The 25993-nt window shown below is 39.3% G+C and overlaps 1 protein-coding gene across 2 annotated transcripts; it reads left to right on the top strand.

Annotated features, from left to right (window-relative positions):
* The first annotated feature begins 6491 nt into the window (after positions 1 to 6491).
* On the top strand, positions 6492 to 25918 carry LOC109238795 (DNA topoisomerase 2-binding protein 1-A). Of its 2 annotated transcripts, none has more exons than XM_019405273.1 (8): positions 6492 to 6665; positions 6793 to 6941; positions 21146 to 21279; positions 21979 to 22120; positions 23389 to 23526; positions 23614 to 24189; positions 24380 to 24559; positions 25538 to 25918. In XM_019405273.1, the coding sequence occupies exons 1-8, from the start codon at positions 6629 to 6631 to the stop codon at positions 25712 to 25714; spliced, it is 1533 nt and encodes a 510-aa protein (XP_019260818.1). In that variant the 5' UTR covers positions 6492 to 6628; the 3' UTR covers positions 25715 to 25918. The 2 variants fall into 2 exon arrangements, with proteins under 2 accessions (XP_019260818.1, XP_019260819.1); XM_019405274.1 differs by lacking the exon at positions 25538 to 25918 and adding an exon at positions 24728 to 25531.
* The last annotated feature ends 75 nt before the right edge of the window (positions 25919 to 25993 follow it).

The raw sequence follows: 25993 nt of genomic DNA, 5'->3' as shown, positions 1-25993 counted from the left end.
CACTCCTTGCACCATTAAACTCTTTAGGCTCAAGAATTTGACCTTGGTACGATCTCCCCACGCTGGACATCATTATTGCCAACAGCACGATGCAGCAACCCATTTTCCAATTTCAGATCTGTGCAGTCTTGGCTCAGTCTGTTTACCCCTGCCTCAAGATAGGCAAGACGAGTCACCATATTTACAAATTGATCACCATCAACAGTTTTGATGAGTGCCTCCAATACAACAATGTCTGCTCACATTGATGTCATTGCTTGTCCCGCATTGCCTTGCCTTGTTTTTCCATGTCTTGGCCCCTGCTTTGAAATGGCTTTGCCTTGCCATTATTATGCCAACCCGCACGTCCATGTGAAATGCACCTTGCCTCCGTCATGGTGCGTTTGTCAACCCCACATAACCCGTCATGCCAAGCTGCCCGTCATGATATTGCGTTATTTTTCAGGTTGTGTGCCAAGGCCATCATGAAAATCCTTGTCACAACCCACAACTGCCGAGGAACTTTGTCAAGGGGCTAACAAACCACCCCCACCTGAAGAATTCGTCGTCCTCGACGAAGTAGTTTCCGCATTTTTCAGCACCACCATTGGCCCTAAATATGCCATCTCCTGCTCATGTTCTTCCTCGTTCGGCTCATCTTCACCTTTTTGATCATCAAACAAAGTTGTAAGTCGTTCAAGTTTTGGACAGTCCCTCGCCATATGTGGTCCTTTGCAAATAAAATAACCATCAAACTTGTTGTTTTGTCCCTTGTTTGTCAAAGGTCTAGCACATTGCTATTCCATCCCATTGCCATTTCCCTCAACAGCATTACCCTTGTCATTCCCATTTTTTCTCCACTCTTTTGCCTTGTTTATATTCCCGTTTTGTACTTTGAAGTAGTAGAAAAGTCAGAATATTCCTGCCCTAGCCGGAAATTACCCAAACAATTCGCAGTAGCAATGGCACTAGGAAGGTCTTTCACGTTCTGCCTTCGAAGTTCCATCTGCGCCCACGACTGCAAACCTGTAAAGGAAATTGTGCAGCTTGTCTTCCTCAGACATGCTGCTTATATCCAACATCAAAGAACTGAAATCTTTGACATAATCCCTGACTGTTCCAGTTTGTTTCAACTTCTTCAAATGATCTATAGCAATCCAGCCCAAATTGCTAGGAAAGAATTGATCCTTCAACTCTTTTTTCAGCCATTCCCAAGAGTCAATCTTTGGCCTACCAGCACTTACATCGTCTGCCACGCGCATCCTCCGCCAAAGCTTTGCATCGTCCACCAAGTACATAGTTGTAATGGTGACCTTGTCTTCATCTCGCACATGGGTAGCATGAAAGTACTGCTCCATATCCCACAGGAAATTTTCGAGTTTCTTGGCACTCCTTGCACCATTAAACTCTTTAGGCTCAAGAATTTGACCTTGGTACGATCTGCCCCACGCTGGACATCATCATTGCCAACAGCACGACACAGCAACCCATTTTCCATTTTTAGATCTGTGCAGTTTGGCTCAGCCTGTTTACCCCTGCCTCAAGATAGGCAAGACGAGTCACCATATTTACAAATTGATCACCATCAACAGTTTCGACGAGTGCCTTCAATACAACAACTTTTTCCCTCAGTTCTGCGTTGCCACCAGCCATCTTTCACGACATTCAACAAATGAATGTCGTGTCTTCGCCCCGATCCAGCCACTTCTCTAATACCAGTTGTCACAGGGGTGATTTATGTCACTCGAATCTGCCCGAGGTTCGCCACCGTGCGGCAGTCAAGCCCAGCCTTGACTTCAGTCTTTCCAACACTTAGATTTATTTTAGGGACTTTTGAGACTTAGAAAAATTTAGGCGGAAAGTAAGGTAAAGGCACACACGAAATTTACGGGAATTTCTTCCCAACTCGTATCAATATGTGAATGCAAGAACACAAAGACGCCAACCCTATGGCCAAGAACAAAGAACTCCCTAGTTCCCTGCCCCAAAACGAAATTCCCACCCTTAGGAATTACTCTTAGACGTTCTTGGCTAACACTTGCCACAAGACTAAGTTTTCTGCCCATTTGGGACAGCCTTATGCACATATTTATAGAGCAGGCTGCCTAATTACACTTGGCAGCATTTAGACAATCAGTTGACAAGCCCCAACTGATGAGAAAACATAGGGAACATGCTAAAAACGTGTATCACTAATCCACACAATCAGCCATGATCTAAAAACATGCCTCCACTTAGCCCCATGATCAGTCATGCTTGAATGGGGTAGTTGTAACGGCTCAACTGCCCTGTCATGTGCACTGCATGTGCTTGTTTTAGCCAGCTGCTGCACGCCCAAGGCTGGCATTGCGCCCAGCCTTGTCCTTTGACACTGCTCCACCCCAATGTTATGACCACAGCTTGTCGCATATGGACTTAGCCGCAAGGGCCCGTTGCTACAGTTGCCCGTCTATATCAAGTCGCCCTCAATTTGATCAAATCTGCTCACATTAATGACATTGCTTGTCTCGTATTGCCTTGCCTTGTTCCATGTCTTGGCCTCTACTTTGAGATGGCTTTGCTTTGCCATTGTTATGCCAACCCGCACGTCCATATGAAATGCGCCTTGCCTCCGTCAAGTATGATTGTCAACCCCGCATAGTCCGTCATGCCGAGCTGACCATCATGATGTTGCCTTATTTTTTGAATTGTGTGCCAATGCCATCATGAAAATCCTTGTCGCAACCCACATCTTTCAAGGAACTTCGTCAAGGGGCTAACAGTAGTCCTTACGTGCGACAAGTACGGGCATGCAAAAGATTTCTATGAGACAATCTAAAGTTCAAGATGTCACGATTACATGTGAAATGTATCAGAATGCAAAATATGCTAGCAGCCAATCTAATGTCTATGTTCAATATGTCACGCAAGGGCGAACCCGCGTAGGGTCAAGAGGGTTCAAATGAACCCGCTTTGCCGAATTTTTTTGATATTTTATACTGGTTTATGGAAAATAACGATATATATATAATTGAATACACTTGAACAAAGGTGATCTTGTGGAAAGATGGTCAAGCGGGTTCAAACTTTATTGCAGGTTGGGTGAACGAAACCTGGTTGTAGCAAATTTTTTTCATATCGTAGTTCTTTTTCCATCTTACCGTGTATGGCACATGCTTTTTATTCCGTCAATGCTAAGGGCCTAATATTGTAGCTAGCTTTCAAGGTGTGTTTGGTATAACGTGAAAAATATTTTCCAAGAAAATGTCTCATTTTCCGGTGTTTGGTCAAGAGTATTCATAAATAATTTAGATACAATAAATATGAAACCATAAACTTTCGAACCAATAACCTTCCGAACCCACAAATTTCATAAACTTCTGAACCGCTAAATATTCGAACCCGTAAACTCTATAATTTCTAAACCCGCAAACTTCCAAACACATAAAGCTCTGAACTCATAACTTTGGAACTCGTAAAATTTCAAACCTGCAAACTAAAAAATAAAAAAAAGAACTGAAAATATAAAAAATATGTATATTTTTTGCCGCGGGCAGAAAAACAAAAAACAAAAAACATAAAACATAAAATTGAAAATACAAAAAAAAGTAAAAAAAATGGCGGGAGGGGGTTACGGGGTTGGGGTGGGTGGCGGGTCACGCAGAAAACGAAAACAACAGAAAATTGAAGTTGGAGGGAGTTGGGGTTAGATGTGAGGGTAGGTGGAGTTTTTGGAAAATATTTTTCTAACTTTTTCTAGAGAAGTCTCCAATTTTCGGAAAATGTGATATCTAGGAAAATATTTTCCAAACCATTTTCTACAATCAAACAGTGAAAAATGAAAAAATATTTTCCGTCATACCAACACACCCTTAGTGTATTTTTTCCCTTTTTTCTTTTTACATTATGAAGACCTAGCTAATTAGCTAGCTGGTTATTCTTTTTTCCCCCCTTGTTAGCTAATTAGCTTATTTCCCTTACTTACAGGAGTTATTGTACCGTCTATTTTACTTCAAAATTCAAATGAGCAACAAAATTTTACAAAGTGAAATCTTACATTAATCTTGCTAAAATACCAAGTGCAGTCATTAAAATTATTTATAATTTGTTAGTTCCTCTTAAATTAATTTATGCTAAATTATTTATTTATATTATGTTGAAACTATTAGTTTACTCTATAAGCTCTCTTCTCTATAGTATGTATCAGTTTATTTTAAGTTATACTCACTTTTTAAGTTTGTTGTCTTTTGTTTGTGAATTAACGACTTTGTTCTTTATCAATAAAAAAAAAAAGATTTTAGATTTTGTCAAATAAATTGGGAAAATAGAATTCTTATTATATTTCTTACGCAACTTTTGAAGAAAAATAGCAAAACGAATGTTGATCTCAATTTATTAAAATTGTTCATTTTGTGGTAGCACTATGATAAGAGCGACACACATCTCGCTTGCTAGAACCACCCTTATAGTCGCTTAACATCTTTTTTTCGTTGAACCCGTTTGCGTAAAATTTTGAATCCGTTATTGATATCACGATTTAAATTGCTGTGCATGAATTCGAATATAAGTTATCTCATGATCAATAGTGCATAATGTGGCATCTCATACTTGTTTGCTGCCTATGCCAAAAAATGGGAGTAGTATGTGAGAAAACAGGAACTTTTGTTTGTTTAAAACTTAGAAAAATATGAAAGAAAAAAAAGCAAAACACACAGTTTACCCATCGATCTTGCAACGAAATCTCTGTTACATACCTTTCATTTACAGAAAACCTTTCACACTCATTCTCTCAAAAGTGTCTCTACATACACTACTTTTGTGCTTGACCATTTTTTCACATAATGCGAAAGTCACACCCTAATAGGGTAGTGACACGTGTTATTGACTTTAAAAAGGAAAAAACCATTAGGAGTTACAATTAAACCCCATCTTCTTCATCTTCCCACATTCTATCTTAAGCACGATTGTTGCCGCTACCATGGTTGTTTGTGAGAAATTTTTCATCAATATCAAAATTCAACCACACTATCTAAACAAGTAGCCGAAAAAAATCGAGCAACAAATTGAGTTCAACAACCCAATAATCAAAAAGACTCAATTGTACTTTTAAGCTTTTACAATACCCCAACAATGGTGGATTCTTGATTTTTTACCAAACCTTCAATACTATTGTTAAGGATTTTAAATCTATCACAAATAAATAGTTTTCACAATATTTGGACAATAAATCAACAAAAACAGCTCAAATTTTAGATCTGAAATTTTATGTCTTTAAAAAATTATATGCAGGAAAGAAGATGAGGGGGAGGGTGGTCTGAGTAAGAAGATGGGGGAGGGGTTCGTTCGAAAGAAGATGAGGGGGAGGGTGGTCTGAGGAAGAGGATGGGGGGAGGGGTTCGTTCCTGTGGGGAAGCGGGAGAAAATATGGGATTTTTTACGGGCTTCACGCGCGTTTTTTGTGTGTAAGCACGTAAGTGCTACCTGGTCAAAAGTAGTGTCTTATACACACTTTTAAAAGGTTGAGTGCGTAAAAAAAAATTCGTGAACGAGAGGTGTATAACAGAGATCTCCTGCAAGGTTGATGGGTAAACTATATATTTTGCCAAGAAAAATAATCTTCTAAAAATGAATGGTAAAAATTGCACATGGTGCCCTATTTGGTCGCCCCCAATTTAACCTGTACCCACTTTTTAAAATTTTTTTAACTGGTACCCTAAGTTTAGATAACTTCAGGCCTTCTCCTCCCCCTTCTCCTTCTTCTCATCCTCCTCATTCGCTATGAAAATAAAGGGTGACGGTGAATTCATATGGTATTTGTGAGCATAATTTATGGTAATTTTTGGTGTTTTACAGTGGTGAGTTGTTGTGTGTGTGTTTTTTTTTTTTTTAAAACTACTGCTTAGGGTTTCTTCTTCTTATTCTTAATTGCAAAATGAGTTTGTTAGACTTATTGTTATTTTGACAAATTGTTGATTGTTGTTCTTGATGATATTTGGAGGTTATGTTTCAAATTTGAGCTCATTTGGAATAGATTTAGATGTTAAATCGTGTGTTGGATTGATGGAATTCGAAGAACAAATTTCTATTTCTAGCAATTTGCACTTCAGACCTACGCGACCTTGCATAAAAACATTGATTGCTATTCAAATCTATTTGGCCTTAATTGCATCTGAAATGTAATTTGTTCACTTCAGACCTATTTGGGCTAAAGTGAATGAAAACTTTGGCTGCAATTCAGACTTATTTGGCTTTAAGTGCATTGGAAGTGCAATTTTTGCACATCTGAAGTACAACTTTTTCACTTCAAGCCTCTTTGACCGTAAGTGCCCGAAAACATTTGTTGCACTTCAGACCTATTTGACCGTAAGTGCACCTTAAGTGCAATTTTTGCACTTTCGAGAGTTTAGATTTAATTAGTGTTAAGTGTATTTCATTTTTAGACTAATTTATTTTTAATGTCAGTCCCGATAAGTCTAAAGTTAGATACTAAAGTGTGCAGGCTTGCAAAGTTTTGTACAAACCCCTCAAAATGTCGGACCATAGAAAAAAAGAAATTTCGGATCCGACCCGAAAGTTCTTTCATGCTTTTATTCAAAAACCGTGTGCTTACAAATCCACAAATTCAAAAAATTCCCTTTCCCGGCAAAGCCATTACTCTTGCAGACCTTCCATGGAAGAGGAGGATGCGAATCGGCGGCATAAAAAAGGTAAAAACACTTCCTGTAACTGTGAGGAACAGCATCTATATGCTATTTAGGGTTCAATTTTAGGCCTTTCATTGTTTTATCTGGTATACAATATTTCTGAAATCCACGTTCTTTTTTTTGTACTCAGTGCGGGGGCGATTACCTATCCAAGGCATGGAATCGGTAATAGCTACAGTCAGCGGATACCACGGTACCGAGCGATTTAATCTCATCAAACTGATAGACAAGAGCGGTGCAAGTTATGTCGGTTCAATGAACCAGTCGACCACTCATTTGGTATGTCAGTCTTTCACAATCCGAATTCAACTATTAATCAGAAGCTTTCATAAACTCTATTTGTTATGTAAAAAGAGGAATTCTATTGGATTCTGCAAAGAATTGAAAGTGTAAAACATTTAGGATTTGAACTTTATAGGTTTGAGTTAAGGAGTTTAAATCCCATTTGATTTACTGTATATTAATTGTACTTAATTAGTGAAACTTTAACACATATACAGGTTCTGAGCCAAAGCCACTGGGTTCGGATGAGCCCATAATATATACACTACATCTGCCCCTGAACATCTCATATTTCATTAAGTACAATAGAAGAAAACATAGTATTTTGGTTCAATAAATCTCTATACTGTAATCCTCCCCCAAAAATTAAAATTAGAACCTTTGGGTACAATGGGATAGTCTAGTGGACAGGAAGGAAGAAGCCACAATAACAACCATGGTATCACGAGTTCAAATCTCAGTGGCTATTGTTGCCCGGTTGGGCCTTATATGTTAGGTAAACCATCTTTAAAATAAATCTAATCATAAGCATAATCCGCCTAGGTTGATTTTCAATGCTATAACTGGAGCTTTGGTGGTTTTGTTCACCTTACAAGTTGCAACATACAACTATCATTAGTGGAGTTATTTGTCACGCCCCAAACCTGGGGAGGCGTGGCCGGCACCCGGTGCCCTACTCGGCCCGAGCGTACCACTCTGTAATCGTGACTGTGAAGGGGTATCCCTCAACTTAGGCCGATGAGGCTTACCTGCAAGCTTACAACACCAATCGAGGCCAATGGGGCCGTATTTTGAATCATTTGAAAATAATGTCTCTCCCCATCTGAGGGGTAAATATACCCAAAAGCTCATATACATAATTGTGCAGGGCGATGAGGCCGCCATGAATGTCCCCAACCAGCAATGCCTAACTGAACATATACACACGACTGGCAAGGCCACAATACTGATATACAAAATACGCAGGACTCGTCTACAAGCCTCTAGAGATAACTGAACTGTATCATGGTCGGGACAGGGCCTCGACCTACCCATCAAACCTGTATATATAAAATGGACTCCAAGATCTAGACATGGTAACTCCGAGGAAGTGGAACTTACCAACCAAGCTGATGTTTGACTCTGTCTACTGGGATGGTCTATCTAGCTGTCTATCAGGACCTGCATGCATGAAATGCCGCGTCCCCAGCAAAAGGGACGTCGGTACGAAATAATGTACCGAGTATGTAAGGCAACAGAATAACTGAAAGCTGAAACTGAACTAATAATATAATAACTGAAAGTAACTAGGAGTCAAACATGATCCGAAGATATGCTTACCTGCTGATACTGACTCAACTCTCTCAATATAGTAAGTAAAATAGCTGTCCGACCCTATAAGGCTCGGTACGTGTAACTGCTCTGCCATAGTAGGCTCGCTCATAGGCGCTTGGCCATGCTAGGCTCTGTATCTCGGCCATTCTGGGCTCGCTCATAGGCGCTTGGCCACAGTAGGCTCGGTATATAACTTACCATCTGATCAGAGGTTACCCAATAGGGGCCTGCCCACCGATTATAACTCGATGGTGGTGAAAATACTGTAATACTACCCAATAGGGGCCTACCCATCGATTATAGCCCGATGATGGTGAAAATACTGTAATACTGTATATATAAAGTCTCGATATGGGAGAATACTGTAAATTATGAGATTAGGATAATGTTCATAAATCCAGGAATACGAACTTCTCTTTCTCGATATCAAACGCATGTAGTTAAGAGATCTTGCCAAAATGAAGGAAGGGTTTAGCCTTAACATACCTTAACCCCGTTGAGTCCTTAATACCTTCCAAACAGAGTTGTGAAAAACGCTCACTTCAGCGCTTAAAGTGCGAAGCGAGACCTCAGGTGCTTCTGTGATGTGAAGCGTAGCAGGTTGAATAAAGCGAGCGCTTCTGCAAAAAAAGCGAGAAGCGTAAAAGCGACAGAAACGAGCTCTTCTACATATTAGGGGCTGCTAACGTTAAAAATTAAAAAAGTTCATCAAGTTTAAGCCCAGGTATGTGATTTCTTCTTCCTCCTCCTCCTCCTCCTTTTTTTTCTTTTTCTTTCACTGTTTCAGTCCCAGAGTAGCAGCGAAATGCTGGCATTTTTTTTCCCTTCAATTCTTCTTCTTCTTTCACTGTTTCAGTGATTAATTGCAGCGAAATGCTGCCCAATTTTTTTCGTTTCGATTACTGCCATTTTTTCGTATACTTCCATTTTTTTCATTTCATTTAATCTTTTAGAAGAATAGGATGCTCATTTTGTGCTTTAATTGATGCTACTCTTTAGTTTTTACATTGAAGTATTGAACATTTCCTTACAGTTACATGTGTTGTCTATGCAGTATTTATTTTAATAATATTTTTTTTTAAATTCCGCTTCACTTCAAATAAGCGAGCGCTTCGTTTCTCGCTTTAAGCGAAAAGGGGCTTGTCGCTTTTCCTTGCTTCACGCTCTTCACAACACTACTTCCAAGCAACTCTTCAAACAACTCCACTTAATCTACCATAGCATAAGGAGATTCAAAATTAGTGCGTAAAGGCTAAGTCCGTAACTTAAGCTAGTAGCTCGTTTATGTAAATTCGGCAGCATCTCCCCTCTAACAAGGGCCTCCTCCAATACCATATACCAACAACAACAACCAGAGAAATCTAGCAACATATACGTATCAGTAACAAGACACTATATAACAACAACGAGTCACAACTACTTCACGACGAGCGGCAAGCTCCAATTAGAATCCGTTTACCCTATATCACCCCTTATAGACTTCTTACTTTAACTTAACCGTATCATTAACATGATAATGAAGCCAGTCATCAATGATTCCCGCCTTATACCATATATTTATAACAAAGGAAACAATCCACAACTCCAACTATCCTTAATTAGAAACTTTATTCACTAGTTCATGTCTAGTCCATCCATTTAACTTAATCAACATCAAGATAACCTTAAGCACATGCGAGAACACAATATACATACCTCCTATAGTAGCTTCAAGTCGAAATCCAAGTTATATTTAGCTTACAACAGTCTTAAATAGCAGTACAACACCATAGAAGTGGCTTAAGTTAATCTTCACTTCCATTCTCAAGTTTCATATGTTTCTTTCATCAATTAACTTGATAAACATATAGACATGCATAACAATATAAACCATATCATAATCAAGTTATTTTCTCCAATTTCCAGCCATAACAACATATATATATATATATAGCCTTAAAACAACCCAACAAATATATATATAGCCTTAAAACAACCCAACAAAAGATAACTACATCTCTTCCCCTTTTAAGTGCTATTTTGTAATCTTTCACTCCAACACCACAACCAACATGTAATTAACCTTAAACACAATCAAAGGGATGTTAAACAAACCTTAGACAGTAGATACGATTCGAACCCTAAGCTTAACTTAGCTCACCATCATCCTTATTCACATCACAACACCATAGAGGGGTTATTCTTCACCTTTGGCTACATTTGATGTTGGATTATTGTGTATTTTTTTGGAATTTGTTTGGAGCCTTGGGGAAACTGTTTGGGAGGGTTTGGAGAGTGTGAGGATGGAAGGAGGTCAAAAAATGAGCAAAGCTCATCCCAAAAACGAGATAAAAATAGGTGTCGATCACCGACCAAGTGGGTCCCATAGGAGCTGTGTCACGCCCCAAAATCGAGGGACGCGACCGACGCTCCACCGGAGGACCCCAGTCAAGCGGACCTGGAATTGTCTTTCCTATCCCACGCGTTACCCCGTGATTTCAATATACATTATTCCTGTAAAATAGCCATTTATAACTTAAGCATAAACTTACAGCATGAATTCATTTCTACTTTTTATCATTACCAACATATGATTCCAAATACTTACAACATTTACCAACGTGGATCACGATTCCGAACCGTACCATTACTTACCCAAAATACATATGTACCCCACCCACATTGTGTCTACGGAGCCTCTAAGGATACAAAAGGGTGATACCATACTTGCTGGTAACAAGGCTCCGGCTATACCTTACACATGCCAAAACAAGACTCCGGAATAAAAGCGGCATGAGCCACGCAGGGCCCCGAGAGAAAAGGGGCTCACCAATTCAGCTGACGGAAAGTGAAGGAGTGCTACAGACGGTGGACTGGAGTACCTGCTATAGATCCACCTACAATCATATCACGAATGTAGCGCCCCCGGCAAAAGGGACGTCAGTACATTTGAATTGTACTGGTATGTATGAACAAACTTTACCCCAAGTAAACTCAAACAATACACGAGTAATGTACAGTTATAGAATCAACAATCAAATGCACATGAAAGGAACAACCAAAGTCAAACAAGTTTCACAATCTCTCCTTTTTCCCTTCCAACATCATTTCATTACATCAACGATTTCACATCTTTCACATATGTTCATTTCAATAGTGATTTCGATCACTTTTTCACCCTTATTATCTCGGCCACCCTTATCACCCCAACCCACAATTTATCATTTTGTGTTGCGGCGCGCAACCCGATCCCACCGGACAATCACATTTCACACAACAACAATAGTCCACAGTTCAATCACATGGCTTCAGGCCATCCGGAATATCATTTCACAACAACAATAACAATTCACAAAGAGTTTTCATTTGTATCAATTACGACTTCTTTCCATCATTTACTATATAGCCCTTACCACATAAACACATTTACACACACACATGGTTTGTATCCATTTATCTACACCATTATATCGGAACGTTTAACCAACAATGTTCAAGGCATATTAATCGCAAGAGTTCATGAAATAGGCCATCCTTCCTTAACACCCGTGAAGCAACCAAAATTCACAAATAGTCCACATAAGTAACACGTACCAAATACTCGTACACCAAACAAGGTGACTCTACAAAGGTCAAAGTTAGCCATACATACCTGGAATCGAACTTCCCCTTTCTACTTCTACTTTGGCTCACCAATAGCCTAGTATCGACAATCTAGTTCACAAGTTAACACATAAATCTTAGAATTAGAGCTCACAATCACTACCCGAACATTTTTAGGTTATCAACTCCTTTTGTACAATCCTTTACTCCTACCCAATTCCTCTTACTANGGACTACTACGACTACATCATCGTCGAGGCGCCCCGGTCTGAACATGCCAGGTTGGTTGACAAACCCAAGGGCAAAGCCAGGGGGGGGGAGGGGGCAGCCGGAAAGGATAGTTCCTGAGGTTCTAGAAAATAATAAACAGGAGCGTGGGTACATACAAACCTGACGGATGGGATAAGAATCATTTTTTGGGCGATCAACCAACCCAACCCCAACACTGACTCGGCTCGGAGCGAGTTTGCATATTAAGTAAATAGAAAGAGAGAAACCTACTTCCGCTCGGTTGCTTATGATAGACCAAAGAGAGGCACTAATAGAGTATAGCAAGCTGCTCGTAAGATAGCAATAACTTGATTGCAAGCTTACCAACCAATAGCTACAATACCACATTCCACCAGTCATATTGATTTGATTAGCTTACTGTTCGCGACAAATTTCGTGTACGGAAATTAATAACTGCAATCACGAAAGAAATGTAAAGAAAAATTCTTTTTTTAATAAAACTTGTGAGTACAACTCTGTGTATCCCCTGATTCTTGTCTCTAATTTGTTTTCCTTGATTCGAGGGCTGAAGCAGCGTATTTCTCGAGCGCAGGATGCTGTGGACCTCCTTGTGATTTACTTGATCGTCAAGAAGAGTTAGTAGCGCTTCGGATTGATCACGAGGGACAACTTCTCTTGATCACTCCTTCTTGTTTTCTTCAATTCGAGGGACAATGTAGTGTATTTCTCGAACGAAACGAGTTCCTTGTGATGTGTTGAATCTTCAATGAACTTCCATCAGCACTTCAGATTGATCTTGAGGAAGAACGTCTCGTGGATCTCTCCTTGCTTGTTAGAGAACCTTGGAGAAGACTATTACGTTGATCCCTTCTTGTGATCGATTTTAGCACTAGCATGGTTCGCTTCGGCCGTGTCATTAGCGTCAATGATGATCTTTCCATCTCTCACCAACGTCATGATCTTCTCCTTTAAGACGAAGCATCTTGCTGTAGGGTGACTGACGATGCGGTGATATTTGCAATACTTGGGATCATCCACCTCTTTTAGATCTTTCACCGCGTCGCTGAGATTCAATGATTCCATCATAGGCCCTTTCTCTACAGCCTAGAGATCCTATAAGCTTTCGGGGCTCTGTAGAGATGGGAGCGGATTCAGTGAAATAGGAGGCTCAAGTGGTTCATCCGCTTATTCAAGGGATATTCTAAGAGGAAAGTACGCTATTCGTCGGTGAGGGATCTATGGTAGCTCGTCTATCTCTTAGCATCGATGGCAGGCCTACTTTTACAGCTTGAGACTTCCTTTGCCTTTGAAAGGTTGGAATCCAGGAATCGTGGACTAGAGCCCTTATTCTAGGTCGATGTGCCACCAATACATTCTACCTTTGAAATCTGGCTTTACCTGGGCCGCTTCTCGACCGAGATCCCTTCGATGGATGTCACCGTGCTTGTCTCTTCTCAACTGGATTTGGCTTCTATTTAAGACTTTTTGAATATTGAATCTAACTACTAGCATCGGTCCCGGCAAAGACCCCTCTTTCGTTCGAGCAAAGGGCGCCTAACCTGAAAGAGGAAATAGGGGTTTTCCTCGATGCGAAAGAGCTAGATCAGTAGTTTATCTGGGACGAATTCCTACTTACTTTTCTTAGTAATGGTAACGAAGGTATGCCAAGGGAAGCTCGGGCCAACCTATGTCTCAGTAGCTGCCCGAGAAAGGACCACTCAATCCAGACAGGTTCTCGCAACTGCCTTTCAAACAGGACCTCGAGAGGCAAGCCATGGAAGTACCGCTAGGTAGGGAGCGAGCTCCTACTTCATTGGATGTCTGATGAAAATGGGGGCTTCCAACTGAGATTCATGAAGAGAAGAGAGGACCCGACGTCACAACCTGTGTCGAGCCTATGAAAGAGTATGCCCGAGTGGAACTGAGAAGATCAAATGACCCGACAGAGCAGGAAGTGACCAAGTGCAGTTGACTACAGAACCTGCCCTTTACCGTCGTTGCTAAAGCAAACAGCCAAAGCTTTCCTGTTGATTTCGCAGGCAGCCGATTTTTCATGCTTTGGTCTCATTATCTCACCTAGCGAGACCGCCCCACCACAGAGAGCTAGGCCTGGGTGCAAGTCAACATATTAGAATATCAGACTGATGTGGCATTCCCGACTTGAAAAGGGTTGGTAGACTTCAAGCTGGGTCAGCTAGACCTAAGTAAGTAGGCATCGAAGGAGGATTGTAGTAAGGAGTTTTGCGATTTGACTACTTTTTAGTTGAAGAACCTAGTGAGCCAATTCCTACTCCTTCGGAGTCTTCTGTGGAGCTTTCTTCTCTGATGCAATTCCGAGTGGAAGAACTTCTGACTTCCCCCAAAGAGCTTAATAGCTCTGAGTGAAGCTCCTGAGTTTCCATTAGCCCCTTTTCTAATTGAAGGAAGAAAGCTATTGAGCCAATCATTCAATAAAGAAAATAAGTAAAGAAAAAGAAAGGTGAACAAGAAGGGAATAAGCTCTCAAGCCTCGGAGGAGAGCAATCTCTTGTGGAAAAAAGGCAATTGCCTGGCAAGATCCGACTAAGCCAATCTTGATTCTCTCTGAATGCTTCAAAGAAGAAGAGTCAGCCGGGAATCCAATTTATGCGCTTGTCTTCCTTGCTGGATGTGGAACTGTAATTCATCCTCAACTGGATAGAAGAACTTCGCCTTTCTTCTTCTTCCTGAAATGAAATGAAGAGAAAGAAGGTGCCCGGCCTAAAAGACTGGTGGAAAAAGCTCTTTTTGTTGGTCAAGACCTTTTGTTGAACTAAGTAAGTCTGTTTTCTAAAAGAAGTAGTTTTCCTCTCATGGATTTCTTCCCGTTCAAGCCAGAAAAGCCCCGTAGCTATAGCTATCCAAGAGTGAAAGTGAAATTCAAGCGGGCGCGGATGCCATCGAATGGGCTCTTTGCCACAGAATGTGATGTCTTAGAATCTCCTTCCTTGAAAGCTTCAGTTTTTCAGTTCAGAATCCGATGTGAGGAAAAGAATCCTAGGTCAAGGCAGTAGCACGGTACGGGATCAGTCCCTTGTTCTCAGTGCAACGTGTGAAATGACTTAGTCAAGAGATCGATCTTAGGATACCGGCAAAGGAAGAAGGTGGATACTACTTTGATTCCGATTCGGGCGGAGGAAGACTGATTTAGAGGGGTAGGCATTCCCGTCCGCCCTTACACAGGGCCCCCCCAAGAAAAAAGAAATGCGGTACCGGCTGTGATCACACGCTGGACACAAATCCTTCATTCTTATGCTTCAGCTTAAACGGGACAAAAGTAGCTATCTGGCACACTAGGGAGTCCTCAAAGTATGAGTCCATACACTTGCTAGCTAAGACTGGATCGTCAAAGACCGGATTCCTTTTCTTAATACCTTCCTTATCTCTCCTAAGGGTCTTGCCCTAGGCATAACCTATATACAAAGAGTTCCAACTATCGAATCAAAGCAAAGAGGAACCTTTCCCCAGTTGACGAGAGAAAGAAAGGAAATGAGCCCATTGATTCACCTATCTGAAGCTGAAGGAATGAAAGCATTAGAGTCTTGATCCCCTGCTTAACCTGAAATGAAACCTCTCAAGCCAGGGAAAGATTGACCATCGGGTTCATTTCCGAGTCAGGACAGAAAGAGGCCAAGAGTGACTACTCGATAGAAAAGGGGCTGCCCCTATGAATAAGGGAAGTGACTAGCCTTCTTTCTTAGGCCAAGGAAGGAAAGCACAGTAGAACTAGCGTAGCGGGACATGACAGCGGTTGGGGAGAAGGAAAAGCTATCAGACATCAATCCAATGAACAGACAAAGCGGCTTGGCCGAAGGGTCAGGAAGAGAGAACGACTATACTTTCTGAGTTAGAACATTAGGAACCTTACACCCAAGAAAGCAGCCAAAACAGTAGAGAAGATCAGAGACGGGTTTAGCGAGAAAATTAGCTCACACCTATCTTTGATGAAAGAAGCCGCAAGTTTAGGTAGAAAGAACAGCCAGTGTCAGAGAGATGACTTCTGTTGAACTCTTCCTTTACATGAAGGGAATGAATGCCTTAATGGAAATGGAATGGAATCCGGGATCCAAGTAGATTAGGTTAAGGCAAGTATGAGTTCAACCCTTTTCTCATCGGGCCAGGATCGATAGCCGTTCGACCTGAGGAAAGTGCGGTCAGATTCAGAATCCCCAATGTCTTGGTCTTTACCTTCGCTTCGAGGGACAAGCACCGCATCTAGGTAAGCGGCATCTAATTGAATTGATTCACCGGATCTTCCATCTACGAAAATGGAAGAGATGTCTGTTAAGGTCGGCTTCATGAAAGCAAGAAAGGAAGCAAGTTTAGCGAACATAGAGATGGAAAGAGATGGATTTTGCCCAGCTGTTGTCAGATCAATTCCCATTCATTCTTTAATGGAATAGGGAACGGGCAGAGCTGCGGCTATCAGGAATGGGCGATAGCCTATGACTAAAAGCGCCGACTATCTATGAATGACCAGGATCGGAATGCCAATCGACGAGATGAGCCTACGAAAGATTTAAAGTTCAGACTATGATGACTGGCATCCTCACTTACGCAACGAAATTGAGTTGATGGAGTAGCCAGTGCCCTTGAGTTATTCTCTTCGGTATCGCCTTCTCTCATCGTTAAAGGCGCCGCAAGGCACTCGACTAGAAGGAGTGGATGTTAGGCACGCAGGGAAGACTCTGACTATGCGCTGGCACTAGCCCTGGGCATGGATTCTTCTTTGATTGAAGGAACGGGACAGAAGAGAACCAGAACCATATCCTTCACACATTCAGTCTGATCTTATCTGCGCTATTGCCCGATCATAGCTGTACTGTATTAGATTAGTTATCCGTCTCCCCTGCCCTGTTAGAACAGTCTGGTCTGTAACAACACAACCTGAAAGGAAGCCATTCCTAATAGGAAGTTTCTAGCCGTCTTTCTTGAGGAGCGAGAAAAGAGAGGAAATGGACTATCTGGTTTGGCCACTACATTTTATGAAAAAGGTAGAGATGAATCCCCAAGAGCAGAAAGATCAGAAGGAAGTAGGCTCTTAGATAGGGCATTCCCGCTTAGCCCCTGGCTTACCTAAACCGCTGTTAGCATGTTAGCACGAGAGTGGATCGGGGAATCGAAAATGCTTCTTTGATTGTTGAGTAAGGAAGCGTAGCAGGGGAAGGGGATAGCACCGGTCTTGACTCTAATACTATTCTTCTTTGAGTAGATGTCGGCATAACCACTGCTATTTCATCTGCAGCTCTTAATAATATAGAAGTCACACAAACTGGAGGACACAAATTGAAATTACCTTTTTTAGCATACACAGAAATAAGTAGCAAGTAGAGTGCCTTACAAAAAGCCCTATCTGTTATACAATTTCCTAACACAAATGAAATAAATCGGGTAAAAGACAAAGTAATTAAACCCTTATGAGTAACTCGCAGCGATTCAATATCTATTTATTTATTTAGCAAAACAAGAATTGTTTTGAGTAACATTCACCTGTAGTATAAAGTTGGTAATTTATAACAAATATACCATTATCTAATGCTTAGAGACGTGAACCGTGAAGCAAAGAGGAGTAAAACATTATAAATTCTACAGTCTTTTAGCTAAGAAAACGTAGGAAAGAAATGATGACCTTTTGTCACCCCGCTTTATGCTACTATGGAAAGGTATATTTGTACGCAAAAGTAACCGAAACTTCGACTTTTAACTTAAACTGTTTGTTTGCACTTTGAAACTGATATTTACCAATATGACCGACATGAGAATACAATTGAGCAATGAATTCACCATGTACAGTGTACTACTTTCTGATATCATTATAATAATGAATTAATATGTAATAGTTTATCCAAATAAGAAGCCAAAATCTAATATTATTGCTTTAGGATGACTCAACTCCAGTGAATCAAATTGTTTAACCAACTGTGCAAAATGATATATATTGGAATGATGAGCATATATGATATCAAACGGTTTAAGGATATCTACTAAAAAAATATTGGTGAAACAAAATTGTATCAGACAATTTTTTTTTTGAATTCTTTTGTTAATGATATTTGAACGAAAAATGTCGCTCGATATAGTTGATGTGGAGTTATTGAATTGCTCAAAAGATAAAACAAACAAAATTGAAGCAAACAAAATTGAAGCCCAACTCCTTTGATTTATCAATAAAAGAACCTATAGGAAGTTAGCTTCACTGTCATAACCACAAATTTGAAAAAGACCCATAGTAAAATAATCAATTTATAACCAGGTACTCTCGACAAAATTGCATAATAATTGGAATTCATATATAGAAACCAAAATTATAAAAGTGAAGACTGAATCTAAGATACCCGTGAATGTATCCTCTTTTTGGAGATATCCAGATCTTGAATTCATTAACTTGCTTGGAGAACGTTTTCCTCCTACCCAATTTGGAAACTCTCAAATTGTCAGAAAATGATCTCACTGATTCTTTCCCCAAGTTTAAATGGTGGAGCAGTAGCCACCAACTGAGCTAGAAATACACATCCTTGAACTCCAATGATCTATAACAATAAGTAAATAGCAGAGAGATAACCATTACCTCTGTAAGAGAAGACATCGAAGAAAGCTAGATGAGGCCATGGGGGACTCTGAAGTTAGAACATACTAGATGAAGAATGTAAGCGAATTTGAGAGGTACGAAAATGCAAAATAGAGAATAAATGAGGTGGAATGTCAAAATTACCCTTGATCGACCACTTTAGCTTTTCTATATAATAGAAAAATTAGCTAGAATACATCATAGCTCTATGTGAGTTTGACTCCGACCTCTAAATTATATTATATTTATAACTATCGCTTAATCTTTTTTGTAGTCATAGTTGGACTTGATCATCAAGTCCAAAACAGATACCCAAAATCGAATGAGAAAAAAACTTTTTCTAGCAATTTTAATTTTTTTAAAGAAATTTGTATTGTGGATTGGCTACACGTATTATGCAACCCTAATGGAACACGTGGCACCATATGATGTGACACATCAAGTTTCCATCACCTTCATAAGCATAAAATCTAACATGTAAACTAGTTAGTTGGCATGTCTTAGAGAAACAGAAAATAAAATCCACTGGGCCCCTACAGTAGTCATTAAAGGACATGGCCCCTACAGTCATTACCAAAATTCATCCAAGTCAAAGGCAAATGATTATTCAGGCCGATTTGACATGACCAGTGGACACGTGGGCCATACGTGTTCCTCACGTGGTGGAGTGATGCGAGAGTGCACTATTGAGTCTGTGTGGTGCAGCTGCAGCAGAAACCCACTTGTGAACCCCACTGTTGCCTGATTGTTTGGTTACAGGGTCGGGTCGTTCCTACTTCCTAGGGGTCTACATTTTTTCCGGATTCTGTCAATTAGGGGTGTTCATAAAAATTCGAAAAATAGAACCAAATCGAAAATCAAACCAAATTGAAACAAAAATCGATACTTTCTAGGTTTTGATTTGGTTTTGCTTTTGAATTTTAAGAACCGATCAAATTTGGTTTAGTTTTGGTTTTATTAAAAAAATTAACCTAAAAAAATTGAACCAAACCGACTATAAAAGTAGCTATTTAAATTTATTATTATACCTATATATGTGTATTTTTATATAAAGTTTCTAAAATTTTATGGTACATATTAGTCATTTTATATTTTTAATTTAGTTCTTTGGTATATATTATAATAATCTAATTCTTTGCGTTTATATTCTAGTCTTATTGGTAGTTTTCTTTTGCTAAGTACAAGAATTTATTTCATTTTAAAATAATCGATTTTTAATTGAGTACTTAAATTATTCATCGCTATTTGATTCAATTATCATCAATATATCTTGGTAAATGATAGATTTCTCAAAGAGCAATTGATTTGATAGTGTTACGTTGACAATGTAGTCGCCAGAATATGCGTTTGGTAGTGTATGTCTCATATTTAAGAAAATAACCGCACCGAAAAAACCGAAAAACCGACAAAAACTGAATCGATAAAAAACCGACTTAATTGGTTTGGTTTGGTTCCAATATTTGAAAAACCGACTTACTTGGTTTGGTTTCTTTTTAGGGGAAAACCGACCCAAACCTAACCATGAACACCCCTACTAAAATAACTCATAACATAACCTCCTTATCTGTTAAGCACCCTAGTCTCACCCCAAAAGTACATGTTATAACATTCCCAACTTGTCGACGAAACTTATTTTCTTCAATTCGTTTAGCTTTTAAGCCTTCCAACCTTCTTGGTACTTGCAGTTCATGATCTTAAATATTTGTAACCGCCAAGGTAACATGATTAACTTACTTTATGCAGTGTTGTCAAAGGCGTGCTTAATCCCTAAAGCGAGGCTCAAAACATGTTGAGCGCTTCACCTCGCTTTGTGGGCGCTTCAGTGTCGCATCAAGGCTCTAAGGCATGCTTTCCTTGCCAATGAGTGTAACCTTGAAAATGCGACACTGAATAATTGATATTTCACTTTATCATTATTTTTTCTTCACTTTTTTTGTCCATATATTTGTTATTCATGCTTATAATTTATTGGTCTTGGACTACATATACATATTTTTACTTTTTCCTCCCGTTGCGCCGTATTTCATTAAAGCCCACGCTTTATTTGCGCTTTGTGCTCAAAGCCCCAACGGGCCTTAGAGCTTTTTTGCACTTTTCGCCTTTGATAACACTGACTTTATGTACTTTCAAAGATGATCTCATTTCTGAGCTTACATCAATTGACTTACGACGTACTTTTGCGTATGAAAACATGGGGTGTAACTTTATTCAGATAACCGCTCCTATTTTCTTCTCTGCATGGCCAAATATCCTGACAATTGGAGTTTAAGAAATTAATAATATGAGTTTCTGCTGCCCCACCTTTAAAATCGTGTCGTTTGGGTATTTATGTGTCAACTTCTTTCCTAATAAACTCTGTGTTTTCTGCCAATATGATGCCATAATGTGAGAGCCATTCCTTGAGATATGTTTCAAATTGTGCTTATAGTTAGACAAGTTATTTGGTGACCCATGAAGTGTTAATGTGTATGATGCTCATCTTGGTTAGGTGTGCTGGAGATTTGATGGGAAGAAATATGAGCTTGCCAAGAAGTTCAAAATGTCAATAATCAACCATAGATGGGTTGAAGATTGTATTAAGGAAGGAAGGCGTCTTCCGGAGGGTCCCTACACATTTCAATGGTATATAAAATACTGGCTTACTAGTTATTGCGATGTAGGTTTTCTTGGTTTGATGCATGCCACTTCAGTTGAAGAGAACTAGATAAAATAATATGAGTCTTGATAAGAGAATGTAATGATTCTTCAACAAAATCTGGAATCACTTTTGGACAATTGTGTGCATATCCTGCTGATGATGTTTACTTGATGAGATCTTTATGTTTCTAGATGCCTACTCACAGAAATATTGCTGTTTAGCTATCTAATGGCTATGAATCGAGAAAAAGACAAAAATATAGCTAATCAATTTCTTGTTGCACTTATAAAGAATCAAGAGAAAATGCATTTGCATGACTAAATTATCCTTTTCTGCTTCTCTGGAAAAGTTTGACTGTGGTATTTATTTCTTTCATCATTTTTCTCGTGACAGCTAAATTTATTTTGTATTTAACAGTCATTCTTATTTCTTACTTTTGAAGAACACAAGTTGCAGACCGAGATTTCTTAAATTAATTTTTTTATATATGGGAGATGCCATAGAATTAATTAACCAACATTTGATTTATTAGCAGAATGTAGCGATTTCTTTCTTTGTCAATTTGTCTGTCTGAGAGCTGCTGTATAGCTCATTTGGAAGTTGGTTGTATTGGTTGCTTATGATCAATCATATCTCCAGTTCTACAGCTGGAATCTTATCCCTTGGCATTCAATTATTTGCAGTGGGCAAGAAGTGGGTCCGATAATGTTGGATATTACACTTTTTAGCGAAAGTAAACAATTGAACCACTCCAAAGAACCAGCTATTCTTATTGAATCTGAAGCGGATTTCAACTCTTGGACAGATTCAACTTTATTAAAAGAGGTGCATTCATTTATTCGTTAATGCTCTTTATCATTTTCATAACTAGATCTTGCACTTCAAAGGGGTAGTTCAAAGTGCTTTTGTTTAACAGTTCAAACTAAAAAATATTCCTTCTGATTGACAAACAATCCACATTATCCGGCTGTTCCTGGCTTTATGTATCAGTAGGAATATTTATCGATGCATGCTGTAAATGTTGTATGTCTTGGCTAGTTATTAGCATAATCTAGGTCATTTATCAGAAAGAGTTAGTGCAATATAGATCAGAAGTTGATCATGCACCAGCTTCACTTCAGTATGTGCTGATTCAGAAAGCTCTTGTGCCCTTCCGATTCGAAACCATGTCTCAATGCTTTGTGAAATGCAGGGCTCTTTCAGTGAGACAGGAGAGAATTAGCAATTGCAAAGGTAAAACAATGTAGGTAGGGCCAGCAACTCAACCAGTATATAAACAAAGTGCTAGTTAATACTAAAAAAAAGGAGATCGGTTTAGTGATAGCAGCACTACATTTTGTACTGAGTTAACTCCACAAAAGCACCTTTTGTATTCTTGAAGTAACAGCCAGCTGGAACAACTCATTCTGTGCTCTTCATTTTTTTCCTTTCTCCTCAATTCACTATAAATAGAACTAGTTTCCCTTATTCTTTTTCTTTTCTTTTCGTTTCTCATTCTTTCATGCTTGGGCTCAATAATCCACTGCTTATCTACCATCTCAATGGCTTTCTTGTTCAGAACATTAATTGTTGGCCTTTATCTGGCTGATTACATCATTCTGTTGCTTTGCAATTTTCACTTACAATGGTTTTGTGTTACTGAATGAGGATGTTCTTACTTTCCTTTGTTTCATCTATTTCAAAACGAGTCAGATTTACAAGTTTCAAGTTTGGTGTTGATTTTTGTATGATTGAGCAGTAGACTACAAGGTCTCTTTTTTCTTTCAGTAAAAGAAGCTGAAAGATCAGTTGACAAATAAAAAATTAAAAAGAAAATAGAAGACTTTCCACCAAACAAGCACCTCAATTTTGGTAATTAAGGGAAACAACACATAGATTCAGTTTAAATCAAGTGTGCATATGTACTTTTAAATTTGCATTTCCAATTTTACAGCATTTCTTTATAGACATGTTCATCCAACCTTCTTCGTGACCCTAGGTATTGGATATATATTGTACTGCAAAATAAGTGCTGAGACACATCTTTATAAAAGGATTATATAACATAGCTTCAATTTCTTAGCTTCAATTTCTTGCTTTTATGCTGGTTGCAGAATTTGTCTCCTGAGCTGGTTAAACACAAGGATAGACCAAGGAGGAAATCAAATGGAAGTAATCTGAACGAGGATCACCCGTCCAGCAGCATATATTGTTCTGGTGAGCACTCTTTACAATGCTCACGTAGAACACAGGTAATAACTTTTTAGACAGTCATTATTTAATGCATTACTTTCCAAACTTTAGTTGATACTTTTCTTTTCCTCTTTTTTTCCGTGTAGATTGAAGAACTGAATTTCCCCTCTTCAGCATTCCTTAAACCCAAGAACAGAAGTTCTGAATTTGCTGAAACTTCTCGCAGAAGTCGTAGATTGGCAAAGAAGAACATTAGTGGGGATCTTGTGGAGATTATTTCAGGTTCAGAGAAACAGAGTCTCCAATTACAAGCTCTTCGGGAACGTGAAACTTTGGCTCAAATTTACAACTTGGATGTTGAAATGCCTGAAATCTCTATGATTAACAGGCATGGATCTGGTTTTAGCTTCCATCAGTCAGAGGCGGGACCAAGTAGAATAGGTGTAGACGGCACTGGGGAAACTGAAGTTAACAGACTCCTTGATAATGGTAATCAGTGTTTACATGCAGAAGGTACCTCATCTAATCTTCCTGGAAATGGACAAGAGCCATGCCTAGCTGTTGATGAGGTCCAAAATGAGACTGATAATACTTGCAAAGTGTCTACATCAACCGCATTATCCTGTGTCATATGTTGGACAGATTTTAGTTCATCCAGGGGGGTGCTTCCCTGTGGTCATCGTTTTTGTTTCTCATGCATCCAGAAGTGGGCCAATCATATGGTAAACATCCTATCGGCCTTTCAATTTTGTTTGAGGGGAAGTTTTTTTTTTCCTCTTTTTCAATTTTTGCATGCCATCGTGATGAGACGTTATTATGATTTCCTCTACGCATGCAAGTGAAACTTCTGATTCTTGGATGTTTGTTTTTGTTTCAATTGATATTTTTCCTTTCACAATGCCATTATCATAGGCATCAAGCAGGAAAGTCTCGACATGCCCTTTGTGCAAGGCTAGTTTTGTTGCCATTACAAAGGTTGATGATGCAATTACTGCTGATCAAAAGATATACTCTCAAACTATTCCGGACAATAATCCGGAAATGAACATATATATACTTCCCGAGGTTGAAACATCAAGGTTCCGTTCTAATGTAAGTTCACTGGTAATTTCTATTCTATATTGCAGTCTGGAGAAATCACCTCCTCTTTGTTTGTGTTGTACATTGATGTGGATATCTATGTGTCATCATTGTCATCAAAGAAAATATATTTTAACATTAGACACCTTTTCTATGTCCATGTGCCTTCTCTTCCCGTAGGTGCAGGCAAATCATACTTGAAGCATTATCTAACTGCCTTGAGTCGGATGCATGAATAGCCCAAACGTTTCTCCTATTTGGTGCAACGAGTGTTACTGCAGTAACATATTAGATCCCTGTATCAAGCATTTCAATTTTATAGATCAAAGTAGGTGTCTTTACTTCCACATCTTATGATACTCATCTGATTCTTCATATTTAGTATTTCAATGTTTCTGTTACTCTCTTTCTGAAGCATGGTTACTTATAGTTCGACCAGTCCACAGCCGAGTTCGAGTTGGTCCCTTTGCACTGGAGACTTGTCAAAAACCAAAAACCAAGAAAACAATTTTATGGTCAAAAGCTTCTATCATAGGTTGAAGCTAAAGATGTCCGTTAAAGTATTCATTTGAAATGTGGAAGGAGAATCATCTTGAATGTTGGAGGTCACAGCTTCTGAAGAGTTCCATATGTATTGTCATCGTCTATCCTTAATGGCTGTTGTCTTTGAACTGCCTTAAGTAAAAAGAGTAACAGAGTAGTACATCAGGGCTTTAGTCTGGTAGCATTGGACTAAAATACAGATCTGTGATTTATTCCCTTATTCAATACAACAACATGAGGAGGACTCTAGAATAGGTGTCCATGCCTAGTTATTCTACACGTTCTGATGATTTCCCTGAGTTGCTTTGACTTTCTTGCTAAAACATGTTTCTACCTCCCAAACACCCCTGATCAAGAAGAGAAGAACAGGGGTGAAGTATGTTTAGTGTTTGCATCATGCATTTTGGTGTTCTCAGTTCACTTTCATTTGTCATTTTGATTATGTAGCCATCAAGAACTCCAGTTTGCTGTCGATGCTCTTGTCGAGAACCAGCAGACCTACTAGTCAAATGTCATCTCTGCGAGACTCTCTGTATTCATTCCTATTGTCTGGATCCTCCATTGCTTCCATGGACATGCATGCACTGCAAGGATCTGCAGAGGCTTTACCGTCGTAGCTGGTAGTTTGCGTGCTTGGAGGCTTTCTTGGCTTGACTAGTGAAGTGATTTTTGCCATCTCATTTGTACTATTTTTTTTTCCAGAATAGATGCACATTCTTGCATTTTCTGCATGTGTAACTATAAAAGAACTACTACCTCTTGTAGTCCATTTTGCAACATACCCTGCCCCACCTGAAAACCAATATGATTAGTGAGAAAGTTGCTTTACATGAACTCCACTGCCATTTGAGAGGCAAAGCAAGCTGTTAGTATAAAACTTCCGGTTACATCAGAAGTAGTTTC

Source organism: Nicotiana attenuata, unplaced genomic scaffold, assembly GCF_001879085.1.
Source record: "Nicotiana attenuata strain UT unplaced genomic scaffold, NIATTr2, whole genome shotgun sequence".
Lineage (NCBI taxonomy): Eukaryota > Viridiplantae > Streptophyta > Magnoliopsida > Solanales > Solanaceae > Nicotiana > Nicotiana attenuata.
The sequence above is the reverse complement of the archived record's forward strand: the minus strand, read 5'-3'. Positions and strand labels throughout refer to the sequence as shown.

Bases quoted from the DNA above. Each gene is read 5' to 3' on its own strand.
- LOC109238795 (XM_019405273.1), top strand. From the start codon at position 6,629: ATGGAAGAGGAGGATGCGAATCGGCGGCATAAAAAAG. The intron at 6,666-6,792 runs GTAAAAACACTT...TTTTGTACTCAG, and splicing joins GAATCGGCGGCATAAAAAAG to TGCGGGGGCGATTACCTATC. The intron at 22,121-23,388 runs GTGCATTCATTT...TGCTGGTTGCAG, and splicing joins ATTCAACTTTATTAAAAGAG to AATTTGTCTCCTGAGCTGGT.